The sequence below is a fragment of the Protopterus annectens genome, chromosome 2.part0 (assembly GCF_019279795.1).
Source record: "Protopterus annectens isolate FY-2018-M chromosome 2.part0, PAN1.0, whole genome shotgun sequence".
Lineage (NCBI taxonomy): Eukaryota > Metazoa > Chordata > Ceratodontiformes > Protopteridae > Protopterus > Protopterus annectens.
The window spans coordinates 982,355,176-982,379,038 of NC_056728.1; the positions used below are offsets into that span (position 1 = coordinate 982,355,176).

A 23,863-nucleotide genomic window follows, 5' to 3' on the forward strand; every position below is an offset into this window, starting at 1 on the left:
TCTCCGCAACCTCTCCTTCTCATAACCAGCCTGCAGCTGGTTCCACAGCTATCTACACGGACACCAGCAATCAGTAATCTGGGACAATAACACATCACCTCACCTCCCAGTTACTCTCTGAGTTCCCCAAGTGTCTATCCTTGGCCCTCTGCTATTCTCACTTTTCACTAACAACCTACATACTGCCACCACACAAGCATCTCTTATACAGTACGCAGGTGACTCTACTCTCATCTGCTCTGCCACCACTCTGCCAGAACTACAACAAATCACAATCACACAAGAATCATTCTCTTCTGTAGAAAGCTGGCTATCCAATGCTCAGCTCCTACTCAACCCAAATAAGACAAAACTTCTCCTGTTCCAACCCTCCAAAGCCACCCAAAACACCCCCCACTTCAACATTTTTGCCAGAGACAATACCATAATCTCTCCATCAGAACACACAAAATTACTTGGTGTGGAAGTAGACAACAAACTTGGATTTGACACCCACATATCTCTCACAATAAAAAAGTTCACAAGAAACTCGGTGCATTATATCGAAGCCGCCAATTCCTAACCAAAGCAGCTAGAATCTCCATAGCCAATTCCCAGCTAATCTCCATCCTACTCTATGCATTCCTGATACTTACCAAACTTAGACAGACAGACCTACACAAGCTGGATGATTGTTACAACAAAATTGCTAAATTTGCTAGTGGAACCTCCTACCGCAGCCATCATTGTATCTCCCTTAAAGAACTAAACTGGCTAGAACTCCCACAACTCCTTCACTTTAATCAACTCACCCTCACTCATAAACTTATTAACCACCCCCTTAACATCCCTTCAAACCCTTCTCCATCCCTATCACCCCACTAGGTCCCTAAGATCAAGCAACAAAAATCAACTCACTGTTATCAAACCCAAAAACTCAACAGGAAAAGCCATATTTTCATGTTCAATATCTTAACTTTGGAACAATCTTCCACCCTCTATAACTGCTCTACCTTCCAGCAGCCTTTTCAAGACTGCCCTCAAATTCCACTTAAATTTGCACTGGCTTTGTCCTTGTTCTAATCCAGACTAACACCCCCCCCCCCACCTAGACTCTTAACCCAAATATACTACTGCCACTACTAACCACAATCAGAAATAGCTAGTTGTCTTTGCATACTTTAACATCTTGTCTGACAACATTGTTACTAATATTATAAATGACAAGAAACTATCTTAACTTGCAACATTTTCTATATATACTGTTGATAATCAATGTCTTGTTATTGTATTAAAGCCAACAACCTGTAATGTTGTTTACTGTTGCTGCAACTTTGTATCTCTATCATGTACATGATGTGAAGCTTTTCTCCCCGGGCATCCGCTGAAAAAGGACCTGTGTCCAGTCAGAATTTCCCGGTAAACAAATGTAAAAAAATAAATAAAATAAATAATAAGATGTGGTTCAGTAAATCTCTGGGGCCTTTCCAAGGTCTGTGCTGGGATAATTCCTCCAGTGGCAGAGGAGGAAATTTTAATGGTAGACATAGCCCCAGACTGAGAAGGGGTTCACAGAACCAGGGCTTTAGAGATTCTTATTCCACTAGGCCCTGTCATTGCTCCTGAAGTGCTGCCTTAACTGTACAACTCTGGAGGCAGTCAGGGGCTCATTTCTTTTTGCACCCAGGTGCCTTGACAGGTATCACAAAAGATTCATGGGTGTGAAGAATCATATCCAGGGGTTACTATATACCATTTTCTCTTCCTTCTCCTCAAAAGAAAAAACTTCCAGACAACATTCCACCAAGTCAGAGGAAGGATGCAGCACAAGAAATACAAAAGCTGCTACAAAAAAGTCGTCCAAGAGGTCCCAGACCAGATAGGATTCAGAACTTACTCACCATTCTCTTTAGTGCTAAAGAAAACAGGGGACCTAGGACCCATTTTTGGATCTAAGCAAGTTGAACCAGTATGTAATGAAGGTAAAGTTCTGTATCATCACTGTTCGGTCCACCATGCCTTTTCTGTGCAAGGATGATTGGATGTGCTGTATAGATCTCCAAGATGCTTACGATCACATAAAATTTGACAGGTGATCCAGGAGACATCTACACTTTTGACTGGGAGCCAATCATTATGAATTCAGAGCACTGTCCTTTTTACTCACCACAGCTCCCAAGGTATTTACCAAATGCATGGCAGTTGTGCCAGCTCACTTGAGATTCAAGAGATTCCAGGTGTTTTGATACCTCGATAATTGTTTTTTACTGCCCCATCCAAGCATTAACTGTTACAAGACAGGGACTAGCTCCAGGTTTCCAACACCTTAGACATTTCACTAAAACCATGCCAAGTCAAACCTAGTTCCAGTACAGACTGTTTTGAATGCTAAAAGTCAGGTGGCTTCTTTACCTCTCCACCGCATCACATCCTTAAGACATCAGGTACAGGCTGTACTTTCTCACCCTTCTCCTCCAGCAAAATTAGTGCTGCAAGCTCTATGGTCCATGTCTCCTGCCGTACTGTTAGTCCCTTTAGCACACTTCTTTAAATTAATTATTCAATGGACTTTGGCAGTTCAGTGGTCCATTATTTATCAGTCTCTTTCATTTCCTATAAAACTCACTCCAATGTGCAAGTGTTATACTCGTTTGTGGATTCAGTCCGATGATCTTTTTTCTGGGCAGGTCATTTATTCTTCCATTCCCAGTTGCCACAGTGACCATAGACATTTCTCAACTGGGGTGGGGGGCATTTCTTGGGAAAGATGGTCCAAGGCATGTGGTCCCCTCTAGAAACCAAATTGCATATCAGCATCCTAGCGATGAGAGCAGTCCTAGTGTTAGAAGCATTTCAAGATGTTCTCCCTCTGGGGAGTATTACAATTCACACAGACAGCATGACAGTAGTCTGTCACTGTGCAGAGAGGCCATGAGGGTTTGGGAATGGGTAATCACTTCATACCGCTTTCTCATTGCAAAGCACATCCTGGGGAAAACCAATGTGTTAACAGACAAGCTCAGCAGATCCATTCTGATGCCTCGTGACTGGACTGTCAGTCAGTAAGTTGCAAATAGATCTTCAGTCACTGGAGCCAGCCTTGATGTGACCTGTTTGCCTCACCCTTCAACAAGTGCAGCAAGTACTTCACTCTGATCCCTCCCTCACGGTGAGTCACCGAGAGATTCCTTGACTTACAATTGGCCCCCAGGTCTCCGACATGCCTACCCTCCTCTTCCTCTGATTCCAAAGTTCTTACCGAAAGCAGACGGGCTGAAGAGCTCAGTCATCCTCATTGCCCCTTTTTGGCCTCTGCAGATGGGAACCCACTCAGGATCTCCCTTCTCACCTATCAGGAATTCAGCATTCCATTCTCCATGCCCTCAAGTCAACAACATAGGTTCATAGGTGTTTACTAGGCTAACAACCATAGGGGCCTTTTTAAGCCTAGCCATGCATCCCAAATCTCTGACACCTTCTGATACACTTGATAAGTGTAAGCATGGGCCTAGGAGATGAACCACTTACAGGTTACCTGTTTGCATTAGAGACATAGGTGCCAAACCAGGGATGAATTTTCAATTTCCCATCAAATTGTCCAAGTTACACTTGAAATGGGTTAGGGAGGAACTCTGCTTCACATGGATGGGGAGCCTGTTCCATAGATGGGGTAGTCTCTGGGATACATACCTATCTCTCCAGCAGGTTCTATTTATATCATAAGCAAGGTTTAAGTCTCTAGAACAGGTAATTCTGCTACTGTTTGTTTTGTGGATATGCAGGAGGTCCATCTGAGTGGGGTCTGACAATACCCTGTATGCCAGGCATAGATCTCCCCTCAAAAGCCTGTCAGAGACAGAATACAGGGATAGGGCCTTGAGGCAGTCTACATAAGACATATTACTTATGCCCTGTATTCTTTTAGTGAGGAACCTCTGTGGACGTTCCAGTTGTTGGATATGATGCCTGGTTAGGTACACACCAGAGGGTACATTGTACACTCTGATAGGTCTGCTGAATGCCGAATACAGTAGAACAATGACTTCCTTGGACATAGATGCCATACCTTTGTTTATAAGTTGCGCAACATAGAATGATTTTTCACCACTGTAGACATGTGATGATCAAAGGCTAGATTACTATCTGTGTGTGTCCGTAAGTCCCTGACCACTGGGTCAACTTTAAGGGGTGTGTTGTCAATATGATAGTTATCAGGGATGGATCACTTCCCAAGGGATACTGTTAAGCATTTCTTGGCATTTAGTTTTAGTCCATGGCTCTGACACCAGTTGTTTTGTCTGTGTTGACCCCTCCTGGAGAACGTTTGTGTCAGTGTGAGATTCAGTGACAGCTGCTAATTTGTGATCATCTGCAAATTTAGTCAGCCTGAGACCACTAACATTGGCCTTAACTTCTGAGAAGTAAATGCCAAAAAGGAGCTGTCCAAGGACTGATCCCTGAGGGACTCCACTTGTGACTGGTCCGTTTGTAGAAGTGGACTCCCCAGTTCTAACTTCCTGAGTCCTGTCTGTGAGCCAGGTGACTATCCACTGGGTGACATATGGGTTTGTACCTATCCTCTTGAGTTTGTCAACAATGCCTGAGTGGGGTATTGTGTCAAATGCCTTGGCCAGGTCAAGGTAGGCAGTGTGAACGATTTTGCCCTCATCCATTGCTTTGGTGACCTTCTCAAAGGAGTTCACCAGGTTGAGTAGGCATGATCTGCCCTTGACGAAACCAAACTGGGTTGGGTCCAGTGTATGGAGGTTTACTATATCTCTGTTGATCATCTCCATGATGATTCTTTCCATGGCTTTACATAAGACTAGTGAGACTTATGGGTCTGTAGGCCCACGTTTGTGCAGAGGATGACTGTTGCCTTTTTCCATTCATGAGGCATGAAGCTGTTTGGAGGCAACAGTTAAATACCAGATAGGTCATGTTTCATGCTATTTAGAAGGCATCCTGGGATATTGTCTGGGCCCATTGATGCAGTGTTCTTGGTCTTAGAGAGAGCATTAAGGACCTGTTCCTTAGTGATAGTAGCCGAAGTTATATTTGATTATTTCCTGAGGGAAGGTTGAGGGTGAGAGAGTAGTAAAGTTGGAGCCGAGTTTATCAGCTAGAAGGTTTGCTGTATCTTCTGGCTCAGTATAGGTGGCTACATTAACAGTGAGCTCTGCACACAATTGTGTATTGCCTTTGAAGTTGTGGACATAGCTAAAGGATGCTTTGTGGTTTTCCTTGGCCTGGGAGGCCAAACTTATCTCAAATTTGGGTTTGGTAGACTTTATTTGTCCTCTGAATTGTTTATTTAGTTTGAGTGTGCTTTTATCCTTCTGGGTGCTGCACCTCCTAATTTTTGCCATGATTTTCTTCCTCTTGTTATACATCAGATTGATTTTGTGATTCCACCAGGGTGGCTTGTTTTTTGAGTTCTGTACTTCTTCCTGGTGGGTACAGCTGCCTCTATGCCGCTATTAACATGGTTGTACAGGGTTTCTGTGAACAGTTCTGCATAGGCAGAAGTGTTCTCAGGGTTTATAGGGGCTTGAAATTTTGCTTGAAATTTTGCCAGGTTTTCACTTATTAGCAGCAGATTAGCCTTAGAATAGTTCTGGAATATTCCCAGTTGAGTTGGGGGTCCAGGTTTTATTTTTACTTAAAAGGAGACCATTTTATGGTCTGACCTTACCAGGGAAGGCATTACAGTAGGGGGTGTACATATCGGTGAGTACCAGATCCAGTATGATTGCACCCCTGGTTGGTGTATTGATTATCTGGCCTTGGGAGTTTGTGTTTACAATATCCATGAGTCTCTGGGCATGCATGTTTGATGTCGTATAGGATTCCCAGTTAATAGTGAGGTAATTAAAGTCACCTCTGAATATGTTATTTGGTTGGATGGTTAGTGTTTCTAATAAGTTTAAATGCATGGTATGGGTTTCCTGGATCTTAGAGTGGGACCTATAGCTTGCAAGGAAGTGGTACCTGGATTTTACCTATGGTGATTTGAACATGGAGCAGCTCAAGTGCATTCTCCTGTTTGACCAGCCTTGAAGTATATTTATTTTTGTTGTAAATAGAGACACCCCCACCTTTAGTCCCTGCCTGTGAAGTAGCTGGTCTAAATGTGTGGAAGGCATTACTAACCTTGCACGGTTGGTGTGCTCTCCATGGCTTTAAACCATGTCTTGGAGACCATACAGACTTCAGCATTTTCTAGGGTAAAGTGAGCTTCTAGGGAGTGGAGTTTTTTTGTTTAGGCTCCTAGCATTGAACAGTGACACCTTTAGATTTTATTGGTTTTGATTTGCTATGTCAAAAGTACTTTCAGTTTGGCATTGCTTAAAAAAGGCACTATGGGGGAAGAAAATATTTTAGCTAATATTCAAAAGCCTAGAGGGGAGAGGTGCAGACCATCCCTGGCAAAGCAGCGTGGTCTGTTGACCATCTCCTTCCATGCTGAATTTTGCACCCCCTTAGAATGACACCAGATACTAAGCCGATTATTAAAGTCAATCATCTTTTGTTCGTATTGTGGCATCATCCTTGGAAAAGGTTAAATGCTGCTCAATGCTAAGCTCATACCAGCCTGAGATGCATATTCCGAGAGCTCTATTATGTCTGTCTTCATATAATTTAGGGAGGTAGGTCTCAGGTCATTTACGCCCACGTGGAGTATGACTGAGTCATATTGGTAATTGTGGTGTAATGACCAGTGCAAGTGTAATGTGGCAGATCCTAGCCCCTGATAAGCAAATGACCATAACTTTCTCCTTGCTCAGCCTGATGAGAGGGACATCAGTGTGTCTCACGATGGAGTCTCCAATAACTAGAATATTGGATTGTGTGTTGACTTGCCTTATGGGCTTAGAGGTAGAGGCTCCAAGAGATGTAGCTCTGTGTTGATGTGGGTGTTGGTTTGAAAGTGTGTGTTTGAGGCTGCTGAAGGTATTTCTTATGTGTACTTTATCTAGGAAGTCTTTGTGGTTTAGGAAGGTTACATGTAAGTGCCTCAGTATATGTGAGTCTAGGTTTACAATCACATAGTCAATCAGACTGTGTGCGATTAACGTATGTGCATAAATCAGGTAGCAGAACCATTAGTGCGAGTACTATATTGTCGAACCTTACAATAGCGAACAGCCACTATAGCAAGGTTTGACAGTGTAGTGCAGATCGCACTATAGTGGGGATTGGGAAATGTACCCTTTCCTCAGTGTAGTGCGGTCTCAGAGTTTGTATATATAAGTAGGGGGGTGTGGGAGGTGCAGGGGGGCTTGCCCCCTGCAAAACATGTTAAAATATGTTTAGCGGCTATGAGCATTTCAATAAAGTTGAAATGTTCGACATTTGACTTCACTGAAATGCTCAGTTTGGTATTTACTGTGGTCGCTGTTGTGTTTTACGAACATTTTCTTCAGATATCTACACTTTCGGCCACAGTAGTGTCGAACATTTGATAGTAAACCGTGGGTCTATATGTATGTTTTGAATTGTGTTATGGGTGCAGCATGTGTACTACTGACAACCTTATTGACTTTAGGAGTACTTTTATGTGAGAGCTTTGCCTCCAGTGATGTTGTGTAAATACATCTCTCACATACCATATCAGTTTGTTTGAGAATTAACTGGTTGTCAGTAAACATGAGGCTATTTCTACGTTGCTTCAAGATGCCCATATGCACCAAGCCAGTAACGGATACAGTAGGAAAGTTCATATCCATGGCAACAGACCCTTTTTTTTTTATTAGACTATTGCAGTGAGAATATCAATCACTGTCAGGAGTATCTGGTTTGCAACTGTGTGGACAGTGCTTGTCACTGCAAACTAGTTGTCCTGCATGCAACTAGATATTGGAAAAATTCTAATTGTGCTTTTACAGGAAAAATGTCACTCAATGTGTCTGAGTCTGTACAGAGTACTGCCAAACACTTGAGGAGAAACTAATATGCAGACCCTGAAAATTTAAGGATGAAGTATTTAGGCAGATATTCTGAAGTTAGAAACATATCAAGCATTACTTTCCTGAAAACAAAGAATTAGCTTGTCAAGAATGATGAAAATAGGGGAGTCGCATGAATGGCTACTGCTTGGCTACTACTAATGCTGGTCTCACCACAGCTTCACTCTGTTGGGATACAATACTCCTTTGCTTCTTCTCTCACCAGAAGCAAAATGTTAGCACCAATCCCAAGAAGAGAAGCATGCCACAGTCTGTCTGCAATCCACAGTCTTGTCCCAGATGATGCAAGGGTCTGTAGGCTTGTAGCCGTTTTTCTGGTAGATGCCTCGAATAGCAATCAGACCAGTCAGGTATGTTGGGCACAGACACTCACTCTCCAGTCAGAAACGGTCAGGAATCAAGGCACTCTGCTCCTACTCTCATCAGGATCAGAATATAAGTACAGATTCCAAGCTGTCCCCTATTTCTGGTGATCAGCAGTCTACAGGAAATACTGTCACTGTACTTCTTTCACCAGGAGAAAACAGAAGCACTAATCCCAAGATGAATACTGAGAGGCAGAATCTGGGCTCTCCAATAACTGGTGGTCTTGCAGTAGATCTTAATGTTAAGATGAAAATAATGGTTTATCTTAAACACTGCAGTGTGCACTAAACAGTTAGATATGAAAGTGGGTAACAAGTTTTAGCTGCACAAAAATTATGTTTTAGTGGAAAGCCACTATTTTTAAAAGAGCAAGATAGATTGAATGGGGGAGGGCACCTTTGTATTCTAGTACTATGGAATACAGTAAGATGGCCGATACATTTATATAGTTGGAAAGTGATTTCTCAAAATGATAATTTTGTGCTTGCTCACACCAGCCAGTAAAGCAGAGAGGAAACAAGATATATGGTCAAATTAACATAAGGGGCATGCAGCTAGAAAGAGAGTGGTGTTCAAAAAATACAGTATTTAAATCGATTTTAACTGTGTTGCAGGAATATTAACTGAACTGGAAGTTAGTCAGTGTTTGCTGAATTTTGTTATTTGCTAGTAATTACAGGTGTGGGGGTAGCCACATTCTTTGATTTCCTGTCCTTGCCTATTTAAGTGGTACAGTGTGAAATATTTTCTGCTTAAAAACCTCAGCTTTGGCCGGCTAAGAACTAGCTGTATTCAGCTGGACGTATAAGAGAATTTAAGTACCTTTATCTGCACTTTTTTCCCAAAAATACAGTATTTAAATTGATTTTAACTGTGTTGCAGGAATATTAACTGAACTGGAAGTTTTGACTCTGCTCTTCAGTTAGTCTCACCCACCCTCCCTGTTTTTGTTTTGGTGTTAATCTTAGTGGCCTTGAAACTGCCCGCCCCTCTTGTAAATTTGTGTTTAGATACTCCTTCTGGGCCCATCTCATTTGCTCACTCAACTGAGTGCAGTGAGATCATATTCTGATTTCAGGCACTCCTACTGTGTACAAAGAGAGCATCTGGGAAACAGAAAAAAAAAATTAAGCTTGTTTCCTGCCTTTCCTGTTAAGTGGTATAGACTATTTGTAGGCTTCTGAGCCCCCAAGCCCTTCTGTGTTGGAGGGAAGCCTTCTAGCTTAGTTTTTTTTCTTATAACTAGCCAGTTTTCTAGTTTTAGCACTCAGATCTGTTTCTTTGATCTCAGCACTTGTTCAGAAAAAAAAAATCATCTGCTTTTACTGTACTTGTGTTTCTACCTACTTTATTTTACTTTTGCATCATCTTAAAAGTACTCAATTGTATTTATTACTGCTTGGTGTAACTCATTCTACGCCTTTTGGTTTAAACACTTGGGCTTCGGACCAGTTGTTTTGCACTGAAAGGGTTTGTGGTCTGCACTGTAGTGGCAGAACAGGTAGCTTACATCCTTCTAGGTTGGGAACTGCTGATTGAGGGCTCAGTGTCTGTTATTCTAAAAGTGTATTAATTCTGGTTTAAGCACTTGGGCTTTCAGGCCAGTTATTTTACATTAAGAGGGTTCGTGGACTGCACTCTTGTGGGAGGAGAGGCTGGACTCTGCCCTTCTGAGCTGGGAATTTCTGGTTAAAGGCTTATAGTGCATGCATATCTGAACTGCTTCTTACTGAAGTTGGTGCGCCTTGTTTGCTGTGGCATAGACTGGATTCGGGCCTGCTGGATCTAACTTTGTTTGTGTAACTTGAGCACTAATCCAGGCATTCTCTAAAGTATTCAATTGTATTTATTATTGCTTGGTAGTAACTTGATTAAAGTGTAGCTATCATTCTAAGTCTTTTGGATTAAGCACTTGGGCTTCAGACCAGTTGTTTTACATTAGGAAGGTTTGTGGCATGCACTGTTGTGGCAGGACAGGTAGCTTTCATCCTTCTAAGTTGGGAACTGCTGATTGAGAGCCCAGTGTCTGTTATTCTTAAAGTGTATTAGTTCTGGTTTAAGCACTTGGGCTTCAGGCCAGTTATTTTACATTAAGAAGGTTCGTGGTCTGCACTCTTGTGGGAGAAGAGGCTGGACTCTGCCCTTCTGAGCTGGGAATTTCTGGTTAAAGGTTTATAGTGCCTGAATATTTGAACTGTATCTTACTGAAATTGGTGCACCTTGTTTGCTGTAGCATAGACTAGATCCAGGCCTGCTGAATCTAGCTTTGTTTATATGCTTGTTGTTTGTTTGCTTGTTATTTCCCTGGAACGCTAATTCCACCTAATACGCGGCTTCTCAGTGCTTCTGTGGATCACTAGTGATATTTGCATTGCTTACTGTACTTATTTCCTTGTTTCACTTGAAAGAAAGTTACTGTTTGTCGTTTTTGCATTTAAGTTACCTGTAACACATTGCACTTAAGTTACCTGGCACTTGCTCACTAAAGCAATTATATAAGTCAGCACTAAAAATTAAAAGCACTACACCCTCACTCCCCACTGGCCCTTGTTTTCAATTATAAAGGAATTCCCAATATTATTCTAGCATGTCCAAAGGTCAGTTGTCAATCTCCTCTCCGGTCCAGCTGGTGAATCTGGGAACCTTGAGGCAATGTTACAACTGCCTCATGTACACAGACAACCCTCTCCTCCTCCCAACAAATTCCAACCCATGTGAGAGATGCAACCATATAGCCAAACTGTAGGCTAAGCTCTCTCAACTCAGTACTGGCATAACCAGTCAGGAGGAGAAGGAAACCACACTCACTACAATTCCAGTCTCACATAGACCTACCACGACAGCAAACCAAACACATAATCACACAAAAACATACTTGGAGGCTCTAAATAAAGATCTGCCTAAGCAGCAGAGACCTCCAAAGCAGACACCCAAGCAACCGCTACCCCAAAACAAAACACGTGCAACACATATCTCACAAAGCCAGTGTGCCGAACAATCACAGCCCTTAAGACTAAACAACACACCTGATATACTTGTAATAGGTGACTCTATCGTCAGGCACACTGACGTCCTGCTCACCAGGCTGAACAAGGAGAGGGTCACGGTGAGCAGTCTGTCGGGCGCTAGGATCCGCCACATAACACAAGCACTCAGGTCACTCCAAGGCAAGTACAAATATGACTCAGTCATTGTCCATGCTGGTGTGAATGACCTGAGACGTACCTCCCTGGACTACATGAAAAGAGACCTAGAGGAGCTCTCTGAGCATGTAGTCCAGGCCGGTATGACCCTGACCTTGAGTAGCATCTCACACTCACCAAGAATGATGCCACAATATGAAGACAAGATGATCAATTTCAACAATTGGCTTAAGTACTGGTGTCATTCAAAGGGGATCCAATGCCTGTCAGCTTGGGATGATATGCTCGACAAGCCACAATGCTTCGCTAGGGATGGCTTGCACTTGTCACCCCTGGGCTTTCAGATATTGGCAAAGGCTCTTGCTACCCCCATAGTGCCTTTTTTAGGCAAGGCTCAAAAGACAAACCCACCTCCATAGGTATCACAAGGGATAAACTAAGAGTAATGCTACTCAACGCCAGAAGTCTAAACCTCAAGATGCACGCACTCAAAACTCTCCTTAGCATGGAGAACATCGATATCTGTGCAGTAACAGAAACCTGGTTCAGGGCTCCCGAGAGCACCCCAGCACTACCAGGTTATACGTCATACCATGCTTTTCGACCCCAAAACTTGGACCGAACCACAAAAGGAGGGGGAGTATCGATATTCATCAAAGATACCCACACCTCCAGGTTGGTGGCAAAGCATGAAGCATCATAGACTATCCATGTGCAACTAACAGTGTGTAAAACTGCCTTCCAGTTTATAGCCTGCTACAGACCACCCTCCCAAACCCAGGAACCCCACTCAGCCTTCCTGAGAACACTGGAAAATATGAAGGTCTCTCCAAACACCATTATATTGGGCGACTTCAACTACCCAAACATAGACTTGGGAGCATTACTCTAGCTCCAACACCTTAGCCCAAAGGTTCCCAGAATTTATAAACTCAAATGCTATGGAACAACTTGTTACCACTCCCACAAGAGGGGAAAACATACTGGACCTGATCATCACCAACATGGGGACTCTATGCTCCAGACCAGAAGTGTATCCCTCACTGGTAAGATCAGACCATAAACTAATCTCACTGGATATTCACATCTCGACCCCACCCCCTGCCCAGAAAACCACAGTGAAAAACTTCTCTAAAGCAAATTTCACACTCCTCAAAACCGAGGTGGGATCCTTCAAAGCCCCCGGGCCTGTGGAAAATGCGGCCCAGACCGCAGAATCCTTTAAAAACGCATTCTATGAACACCTTCAGGAATGCATGGATCATGCAATCCCAAATAAAACCAAGACCCAATCCTCCAAAGGCAGACGTCCTGTCTGGTGGACCCCAGCCATAAACAAACTATACAATAGAAGGAGGAAGCTACTAAATGATGGAGCATAATCCCAAAAAGGGAAGGCATCACTGATCAGTATTAGCAAAAAACTATGGGCACTCATAAAATTGTCCAAGGCCAGCTTCGAGAGAAAAGTTGCACAGGACACTAAGGATAATCACAAGGCTTTCTTTAGTTATGTTAGGAACCTGGGTGGTAATTCCCAGATATGCTCAGAATTAGTCCAAAATGACAAAAAATACACCGAACCCACCGACATTGCCAACATCCTAGCTGACAGGTTCAGCGCAAACTTCCCCCCCCCTCCCCACCAAAAGGGCAAATATCTATCCCAGCAGAGTGCTGCCCCCCCCAACATCTCAGATGCTCAGGTAAGAGTCCGCCTCTCCAAAGCAAAAACACAGCATCAATGGGACCAGACGGTGTCCCGGCTGCGCGTCCTACATGAACTCCAAGAAGAGCTAAACCCAAACATAAAACTACTGTTCAGTCTCAGCCTTACTACAGGATATGTGCCCAAAGAGTGGCGTACAGCAACAGTGGTCCCTCTCCATAAAGGTGGTGCCTCAACGGATCCTGGAAACTATCGCCCCATAAGCCTGACTAGCTTGGTCTGCAAAGCTATGGAAAGGATCATCATGGACTTCATAAATAAAGATATTGGGGACCTACCGACACTGGATCCTACCCAGTTCTGCTTTGTTAAGGGCAGATCCTGCCTCTTAAACCTGGTTGATTTCTTTGAAAGTCACCAAGGCCATTGATGAGGGGAAGGTGGTCCACACAGCCTACCTGGACCTCGCAAAAGCCTTCGATACAATACCCCACTCGGGCATTATAGATAAGCTCACCAGCTTAAAAATAAACCCCTATGTCACTAGATGGATTGCAAACTGGCTCAAGGACAGAACCCACATGGTTAGAATTGCTGGAGCCATGTCAGACTCCAAACCAGTTACAAGTGGTGTCCCACAAGGCTCAGTCCTCAGACCTCTCTTGTTCGGTATATATTTCTCGGAGGTACAGGCCAACACGGAAGGACTGTGGCTGACCAAGTTCGCAGATGACTGCAAACTGGGCGCCATAATCGACTCTCCAGCCGACACAAGCATCCTCCAAAAGGGCCTCATAGAAACAGACAACTGCTGCCAAGGCCATGGCCTCAAGCTAAATGCCAAAAAGTGTATAGTCATCCCCTTTGGCAAAAACAAAGTGCCCACAAATTACCACATAGGTGGTAATCCATTAAGTACAGAAGAAGTAATTAGGGACCTGGGGACCCAAGTTGATAGCAATCTCTCATTTGACAACCACGTGGCCAAAGTGGTTAGAAAAACATTTTATATAGCCCACCTAATCATGAAGGGATTCACATCTAGATCAGGGGAGGCCATCGTGCCTCTTTACTCATCCCTCATTAGGCCCATAATTGAGTACAATGCCCCTTTTGGGATGTACCTTACCAGACACCTGCAGCAACTGGAAAGACCCCAAAAGTACCTCACCAAGAGGATCAAAGGGCTCAAACAGATGCCATATGCTGCCCGGTTAAAGAAACTCCAGCTCTACTCAGTGGCATACCGCCTGTTCATAGGCGATCTGTGCCTGACGTATAAAGCCATGTCCAACCCGGAATTAATGGACATGCTGCACCTCAGAAAATCCAAATCCAATCGAGCTATGCGCTCGAGAGACTTGAACCTCAGCACTGAAATAAATAGGACATGCTGGAGGGACAGATTCATAACCCAGAGGCTCCCTTCACTCTGGAATAAAATCCCAGTCCAGGTTAGGCAGAGTCCCTCATTGACTCTCTTCAAGAGGAATCTTGTTGAGTGGATAGGAGATCGTAGGTTTACCCCGGGTATCACTTCTGTGTCATTGTTAGACAGAGGCACAGTATACTAACCTCGAAAAAGGGCATAGCAAAATACATTTAAAATGGGTGGCAAAAGCCAAACACATTCTGGCTAGGCTTATAAATGCCCTAGGGCAGATAGCCTAGTATGAACCTATGAACAACAATAACAGGGTGGGAGAGTGGGAAAATATCTCTCTGACTCACAAAAGACAGAGCTGTGGTCTCTCTCTTCAGGTTTTAATATGCAGCTAAAAGCAGAATACAAATAAAATAATTTAAAGAAAACAAATCACAGTATACAAAATAGAAAAAGGCAAAGTAATACAAAATACAAGAAATAAAAAGAAAACTAACCTTTTCCTCAAAGCAAACTGTGGCAGAATCTGGGTGAGCCTTTCCAGTGGTTTATCCGCTTCCAGTAATCGTTACACAGTCCAGGCTTTTTTCCCCAGTTCGTGATGATATCTTGGCCTTCCAGTAAGCTTATACCAAGAAAGTCTAAAGAAGCAAATGGAAAATACTTTGGGCTTCTTACCCGAATATTGATAGTTTTTCAGTACCAACGTCGACCATTCTTCTTTTTCAAACTACTCTTTTTAAAAGAAGGAGCTAGTTTCTCCACAGTTAAGCTTCATTTGGCAGCAATTTCAAATTTCGACTCTAGAAACAAATCTTTTTATTGTGTAAGGCCTTTATGAAAGGCATTTTCAGGCCCCCCACTAAAAGACCATTCCCCTCCTTGGGACCCTGTGGCGGTCCTTCAAACTTTAACTCAAAAACCCTTTGAACCGTCAGAAAATTGTGATCTAAATTATCTTTCATGGAAAACGGTGGTCTTAGTAGCTTTTACTTCAGCAAAAAGAATTTCTGAGCTCCAGGCTGGATCATCTAAATTGTTTTCCATAAAGACAGTGCGTCTCTGCGGACCAACCCTTCCTTTCTTCCTAAAGTGGCATGTGAAAATAACATTAAGCAATCCATACAATTACCAGTCGTCTTTACAAATTTTACAAATAAGGAAGAATACATGCTTCATCTCCTTGATGTACACAGACAATTATATTTTTATCTTCACAGAACAAAGCAGTTCAGGAAGTCTGATCAGCTTTTTGTATCCTTTTCACCAAATCGCTTGAGTCAGGCAGTATCTAAAGTTACTCTAGCCAAATGGATTACTGATTGCATTTCATTGGTTTATTTTCAAAAAGGACTAAATTTTCCATGACCCCCTCAAGCTCATTCCACTCGGTCTATGGCTACTTAATCTGCTTTTTGGACAAGGATGTCCACTAATGACATTTGTACTGCACCTACTTGGTCGAAGAGTCATACTTTTGTTAAGCATTACAAATTGGACATCATTTCCATAAGCAGAGCTTCTTTTGGTTTCACAGTGCTCCAGCATGTAAAGACATGAGGGTCTCCCAAGGGCTAAATAGCTGGGGACCCAGTCCCATTGGTGAGCAGTAATGAAAAGGACATCATCATATTTATAAGTTATGTACTCACCATGACTTGGCATCTGTGTTGCCCATTTTTGTTCTTCCTCACCTTGCATTTCATCCATTCCCCATTATTGTCACTCCTGGAAGTACCTGTTAGACTGTATCGGAACCATTCAGTTCCAGGTTTGAGCCCTGCCTTTCTTCTGTCTATTGTAAAATGGGAGATTAAGAAGCAAATGCAATTTGAGGTGTTGGGGATGGAGTAGAGCATTATGGGTAGAGGGAGGAGCTCAAGAGCTGGATTGGAAGTCTGTTGTATACCGTCGAGTTGGATCCAAGTATCTAATCCGAACCCATTGGTGAGGAAGAATGAAATGGACAACACAGATGCCAAGTTAAGGTGAGTACATAATTTATAATTACATTTATACGTTCTAAGTTACTAAAGAGAATGCCTACTTGCAACTTAGTGGATTGTACAGGCAGTAGTTATGTATGCAAATGTTGTCATTTCTGTTTAAGGAGAGTATTTAGAGAGCATCGTATGGTGAACACAAAGTCTCAACCTTAAAACTTTTGAGTTTGTCAGAGAATTTTATTTGTGTGAGGAGCGAGTCTCCTGCAACATTATTTGACTTATTTGTAAGTAATAAGAATTTGTTACTAGAGCAGAGGTCCCTTGCTGGACAGTAGGTCAGTAATAATTTTTGTAGTACAGGGCATTTTTCTGGATGATGAATGAGTTTGTGTGTTGTAGTTAGTTGTGAATATTTTAGGTAGTTGTGCAGTTCAAGTCAGTTTAATTGCTTTAAGTTGTGACAACAGTGGGGCCTATGAGGGAGATTTCTGGAAAATTTAGCTATTTTATTGTAGCAGGTGGCAAATTTCTTTCTTTGAGTATTGTTTAAGTTTGTTAGGATATTAGCGGTAAGGTAAGGAATCCATCGATTCTGTAAAGGGATCCTAGTTTCTGGTGAGTAAGTTTAATGGTACACAGTATATGCTGGTCATATTTGTGATTGTCATCTGTTGTAACACCTAGACGTTTACTGTGAGTTATAGTTTCAATGACAATATTATTTGCTGACTTTATGGTAAAAAAATGCTGCTGATTTTGGCAACAGTTTGAGAGAAATCATTAACTTGCTTTTCTTGGGGTTAAGTAGGTGGGGCTGATGCTTTGAGCCAAGTTTTTACAGAGGAGAACGATTTTTGAGTAATGTCTTGGAGCTTATTTATTGTTGAGGCTGCACATATTAATGTTGAGTTGTCAGCATACTGAAATAAACTAGCACGGTAAGTGGAGATGATTAATAAATATACTAAACAAGAGATGACCCAGGATAGAGCCCTGAAGAACACCTGTAGTAACTAGTTGAAAGGATGAGTAGGTTTGTTGCAATTTAACGGCTTGTTGCCTTCCAGATAGGTAACTAAGAAATCACAACAAGGTGTATTCTGGAAGTCCTATTGAGGAGAGTCAAATGAGCATTTGCTGATGCAAGACAGTATCAAATGCCTTTGACAAGTCTAAGAACATGGTGAACCCAAGCAGACCATTGTTTCTATGTTGGTTTATTATATTGGTAAAATGTAGTAGAGCAGTAGTGGTGCTGTGCTGGGGTCTAAAGCCAGGTTAGGTTTTGGAGAACAGGTTATTTGAGGTTAGGCATTGCATCTGCTGCATTTCTCTAATATTTTGGAGAAGGGGGAGAGAATCGCTGTTGGTCTGTAGTTATTAAACTCTGCAGATGTGCCGTCTTTGTGCAGTGGTATGGTGTAGGACTTTTTTCACAGTGATGGGACATTTTTTTTCCTGCTATGCACCTATTAATTAGTATGTACACAAGGAAGGCTATGACTTCTGTGGCCATTTTTTAGGTATGTGATGATGTGAGGTAGTGCCAGCAACCACTGCTTTCGATCACTGAAACTTGGCTGTAACCCAAAATCAAAGACACTGTCCCAACAGATTTTAGCATCCTTTGAGCTGACCAGAAATTAAAAAAAAACATACATACTTCCACTAGCCAAAAATAGACCCTCTGTCCACTACTCCAGCTACCTTCCCATTGCAATCCTGTCCCCACTATCTAAAAGTCTTAGAAACGTACATTCACTCACAATTACTTTACCATTCAAACCACTAAGAATCTTCTCTCCTGTACACAACATGGCTTTTATCCTAATCATAATGACACCACCACCCTACTTCATTTTTGTGATACCACTAATAAAAACAGAAACACAGGCAATCTAGTCTCTTCCTTATTTCTTGACATGTCAAAATTGTATTGCACCAAAAACTGTTAATAAAACTCTCCATCTTAGATGTCTCCCCACCTCCCTGTCCTGGTTTCCTAGCTACTTAATAGAAATAGATAAGATACTGAACAATGAAATGGCAGCAAAAGTACTCTTCATTTCTAGCCATTATGGGGGAGGGGGTGATATGGGCAAGTGCATGCACAATCGGCTGGAGTTTTGTAAAGAATGATGTGTCCTTTGAATATCAAATTGATTTGTACAGATGCTTGTGCTGACAATGTATTTGTAAGGTTTGCTTATGTTAAAATGTATCAACAGTGCACCCTGCTGAAATGTACTTGTATTATTGTAACTGAATTAAATATATATGGTTTAATAGAGGATACTGGGGCAGCAATGATTAAGCAGCCAGCTTGCTTTAAGAAAAATAAGGGAAATGTAAATAAGTTGTTAAACCATTAAAACAGTACCCCACAGTGCTGAATAGGACCAGAGACACTAGGTCTGGGAAAAAGCCCTTGTCCATTAACTTGGTAAAAGAAGGGGAAACCCCAGGTACTGCTGTAAACAGTTAAATGTGTATTTTGCCATCTATGCTAAATTCCCAGAACCCAGAGTCAGGTGACCAGACGAGGTCATTCTACCAACCCTCTTGGAAATTATATTTTAGATATTAGGGAGAAATCTTAGAGTATTGAGTATTTTGTTTTTGGGGAACCTGACTAGAAAGACCCTCATCCAAAGCATCTTGCCTTGCAGTAGTAAGTAACTTGACAGTAATTCTTATAGATTAGTCAGGAATATAGTGAAGCTTAGTTTAGATACTGTTTTTTTCTTTATTTGTCTGAGTCTGCCCATCAATGTTTTTTTCAATATCCCTCATGATCTGAACTCTGTGGTTTACTGTGAATATGTATTCAGTATTTTCATGCTCTTTTATTATTTGTTATTAAATGTATTTAAACTTTTATTGTGGCTGGCCCTTGTAGAAAGTATCTAACCTTTCAAGTACTTATATTTATTTGGTGACACTGTGTATGCCAGTCCAGAAGGCCAAGCTGTCTTGGTCAACTGCCATAATTTGTATTAATAATATTGCACCATATAATTCAATACCCTTTGTAAGAGCCTTATAGTAACTGACTAGTGACAGTGAGTCTGGGCAAAGCTGGTAGAGCGGGTAATCTGTGCCAGCCTTCCCTGGTGTCTGTATGTATGTGTTTCAAAATTAAATCATATTGGTTTTACTGGGGACCTGGAGGGAGACAGATATAGAGAAATCCAGACCCCGGGCTGAGTATGTTCCCTCTGTGTTCTTGAGGGAAATTGTACTTGATGCAGTGAGGTCTGCATCTGGAAATACTGAGTGTATCCATTTGTATTACAAGTGCATGTCCCTCTCCAGTGTCAGTGGTGAGGATTCAGGCTCCTTGATTACTGCCCCAGTGTGAGACATCACATATTGCTAACAGTGGTGGGCATCAGAGGGTGCCACAGGGATTCATAATTTGATCACTTCTGTTTAACATATTTGTAAATGATTTATACACTGCTGCCAAACATGGCACTCATACAATATGCAGACAATTCTACACAGCCTCCAGCCTACAAACCTACAAGAAATAATAATTCCTTGTATCTACTGAATCCTAGCTAAACAATTTATAACTCCTACCTCCTACTTAATTAACCCCCCCAAAAAAAAAACTTAACTACTGATATTCAAACTCCTACTGCCCGTCACAGAAGCCCAAAATTCAGCAGGAGTCCTACTCCAACTCTGTATTTAACCTTTGGTTTGTCCTCCCACCAACTTTCAAACAACTTAAAAATCAATAGGTTTTTAAGACCGATCTAACGGGATATCTAATAACATCCTTGCTATGTAGCTGTACATCTCCATGATAAACATTAGACTACCATATACATTCTCCTTTTGTACACCTCAAACCCATTTCTATTTTCTTTTGCTATCTATTCTCACTCAGTCATCATTTACTACACTTACTCCCAGTGCCTCTCCTAATTTACTCTTTCCCTCTCACTTCAACTGTACTGAAATATCAAGTCAGCCATAATGTTTAAAGAATACTCTCCAATGTCAGATGTACTCCTTAATAGTGTTTTTATCTCAGTTATTATCTTTAATGCCATCAGTGTCTGACTATGGTAAACACTGTTCTTAAAGACCTTGCCCTACTGTTATTATTTCATTCTATTCTCAACTTTTTTTTTGTAAACCTTTAAGCTTTTGCATTACAGTAAATACTTGAGCTTTTCTTCCTGTGCTTCAGACAGTCAGACTTCTGTAGTCAACAGATGTAAATAAAATAAGTAAGAGAGCTATAAAGCTGACAGTAAATAAATACAATACAGAAAACACAGCAGTCTAATATGCTGAACAAGCAATAGCAATTTAGAAGTGTTATGCAAATGTTAAGAGTTTACTCTATAGAAATACCTATCTTTGCATCTTCATGCATGCATGATGGTACTTGTGATATACTAACCATGCCAAATGACTTATAAGCCTGACATACTTGCTGTCAGCAAATCAAGGAGAGATGTGGGTGCTCCTTTCAAGCTGGGATACCTGGGGGATGCCTATATGTGTCAGCATCTCTACCGCCCCATTAAAGCAAATCAGGAAGGTATGAATAGAAAGCAAACACAAAATGGACACCCTGTCTCACGCAGAAATGATCATGTTTAATATCTTTGTAGCTAGAAAGCTAAACACTCATGTCAACTGATATCCCTAACCAGCTACTGAGAAAGAGATACATGTGTTCCTAAGAGACTGAACACCAGGCAAATGTCTATAGCAACTGTTAACATTGCTGCCTATACAAGAAAATTAAGGTTGTAGACATGCAAGTAAAATAAAAAAAAAAAAAAAAAAAAAAAAATCAGTAGCTGGGAACATGAGCTAATTGAGTTTAAGCATGCCCCTACTTCAGATTGAGGTTAGATAAATTGTTACACATCATAGGCAGTTGTGACTGTCTCAAATAGTTCAGCGGTATATGAGCGTGTGTGAATTAATCATTTTTTTAGTATATTTTCTTGTACTCTGAACCACTTTGTTGAGCACTGTGATTACTGCTGATAGTAGGTCTGTATATCTTCCAGTGCTTTCATTCTGTGTTTCTTTACTAATGCACTCTGTTTACGAAGATGCAAGTAGGTCCTTTTTGAATTTCATGATTCTGTGTTGTCTTTAAATGTAAACTACTTTTTTTACTTTAAATTGTATGTAACTGGAGCTTTTCTCCTCGGGTCTCCACTGAAAACGGGCCACAAACCCAGCTGGATCAACCTGGTTAACAAATGTCAATAAATAAATAAATAAAAATAATGTTACACTTGCGTGTACTATCACTTGTATGCAAGCTGTTTATTCTGCTGTCTGTAAGAAGCACTGGATAGCTTTTTATACTATTTCTAGTATTGCGCCCCAGTGACTGAAAGGGATCAATAAAGACTTTATGTGAATGCATCCAGGCATGGAACACTTAACTTATAGTACAAAGGATGTGGCAGGAGGTAAGGATACTGCAATGGGTGTACGGAGTGATAAATTACCTTGTAAATGCATGTATGTGTGAGAGCATGCACTCACACATATATCTATAAATACAGTAAACATTTTATGCATTGAAAAATAAAATAAAAATATTGGAAGTTTATAAAGTTGTCTTTTTCTATTGGCAGTGAAACTGGGAATGCAAGAATGCTAATTTTCCCTGTGATGTACATAAATGAGGTAAGGTTAAATATGTATTACACATGAGTGCATAATGATGAACAGTTTCTACAAGACATGTTTTCTTCTTAGATTGTTATATACTGAAAGCAGCACTTGTCCATATCAAATATTCACATTAAATATGAAAACAGTAGCCTGTTAGAGTCTAGAGTAGCTGTCACCACCTATCTGGTGGACAGTGCATGTGTGATGCAGCCTGATGATGTTATAGTTCTTCACTGATCTTCAATAATTATGATGTCACAAGCTGCCCAGTGTATTTTTTATAGCCTGGAATTATTTTACTCCGCCAGTGATATCAGATAATTGATGTCACCACTTGTCCGCTGTATGTCATACAGCTCAGTATTACTTTAATACTGCTTCAGTGATCTCAGATTATTATGCCACCAACTGTCCACTATATATGATGCAGCCTGGTTATATTTGTTGTTCTTCCCCACTAATTTCTGACAACTATGATGCCACCAGCTACGCACAATTTATTCCCATATCAGCATGATTGCTGAGCCGCCGAGTTTCACTGCCATGCCTTAAGGTAGTTGATATGTTTTTTTTTTTTTTTTCTTTTCGAAGTATGTTGCTCCTGGACTTGTAATGGTATGCTAATAGCAAGTGGTGTGGGTCGTCTTCCTTGTCCTGTTGGAATAAAATTGTAATTAGTGAGTTTCTACAAGAAAAGTGGTGACAGCAAATCTTGATTGTTTTAGTTAAGATTCTGAAAAGTGTAGAAATCCATGAACTGTGAGAAGTAAGATTTTCATCAAAAGGGGAAGAAAAAAGCTTTTAGTTCTGCTTGAATATTGTGGTTGTACTATATTCATCTGTATGGTGATAGTGTTTTAATTTTGCTGTATTTTTCTGTGTTTAGGCCAAGAAGTTATTATTATAGCAATAACCCACGCCTGGGTGTGGGTAATGCTAAATTTACCCACGGTTGGCGTGGTTTGAACAAAGCCAACCGTGGGTAAATTTAGCATTACCCACACCCAGAAGTGGGTTATTGCTATTATACCATGACATTATTTAAGAAAAGAAATTATTACTTTTCTTAAATAATGGCATAGTATAATGCCTGTTTGCTGCCCTTCCGCAGATGTCTGGCATCCGCGGCAGTTCTGATGTACTGCGCGCCTGCGCAGTACATCAGAGTTGAGCAAAAGCAACGGAGAAAGCAAGATCTCCGTTGCTTTTTAATGTTCGCTATGTTAAATGAGTTTAACATGGCGAGACAGTTTTAAAATAAGCAACGGAGATGTCCGTTGCTTATTTTAAAACTGTCTCTATGTTAAACTCATTTAACATAGCGAAACACTAAAAAGCAATGGAGATTTTGCTTTCTCCGTTTCTTAACACTGTCTCGCTATGTTAAATGGGTTTAACATGGCGAGACAGCTTTAAAATAAGCAACGGAGATCTCCGTTGCTTATTTTAAAGCTGTCTCGCTATGCTAAACCCATTTAACATAGCGAGACAGTGTTTTAAAGCGAGTTATACTAATGGAAAAAAGTCCGGGTGACCGGACCTTTTTCCATTAGTATAACTCGATTTACAACGGGCACGCTGGCCAATCAGCGTGCACGTTTTGGGGGGGTCATGGTATAATAATTTATTTATTACATTTGTTAGCCGGGAAAAGTCCAACTGGGCCAGGAGCCCATTTTTAGCGGAGGCCAGGGAGAAAGGCTCCAGAAAAAACAGTACAAATACAACACTTGTTAGTGCAA

At 41.4% G+C, this 23,863-nt stretch overlaps 1 protein-coding gene across 1 annotated transcript in view; it reads left to right on the forward strand.

Moving 5' to 3' along the window:
• The window catches only part of SCARB2 (scavenger receptor class B member 2), a 1,439,240-nt gene that overhangs the window by 1,201,501 nt on the left and 213,876 nt on the right, over positions 1 to 23,863 (forward strand). The window contains exon 6 of the mRNA XM_044060371.1: positions 22,082 to 22,133. Within this exon, the coding sequence (XP_043916306.1) occupies positions 22,082 to 22,133 (52 nt within the window). The remainder of the gene's footprint in view (positions 1 to 22,081; positions 22,134 to 23,863) is intronic.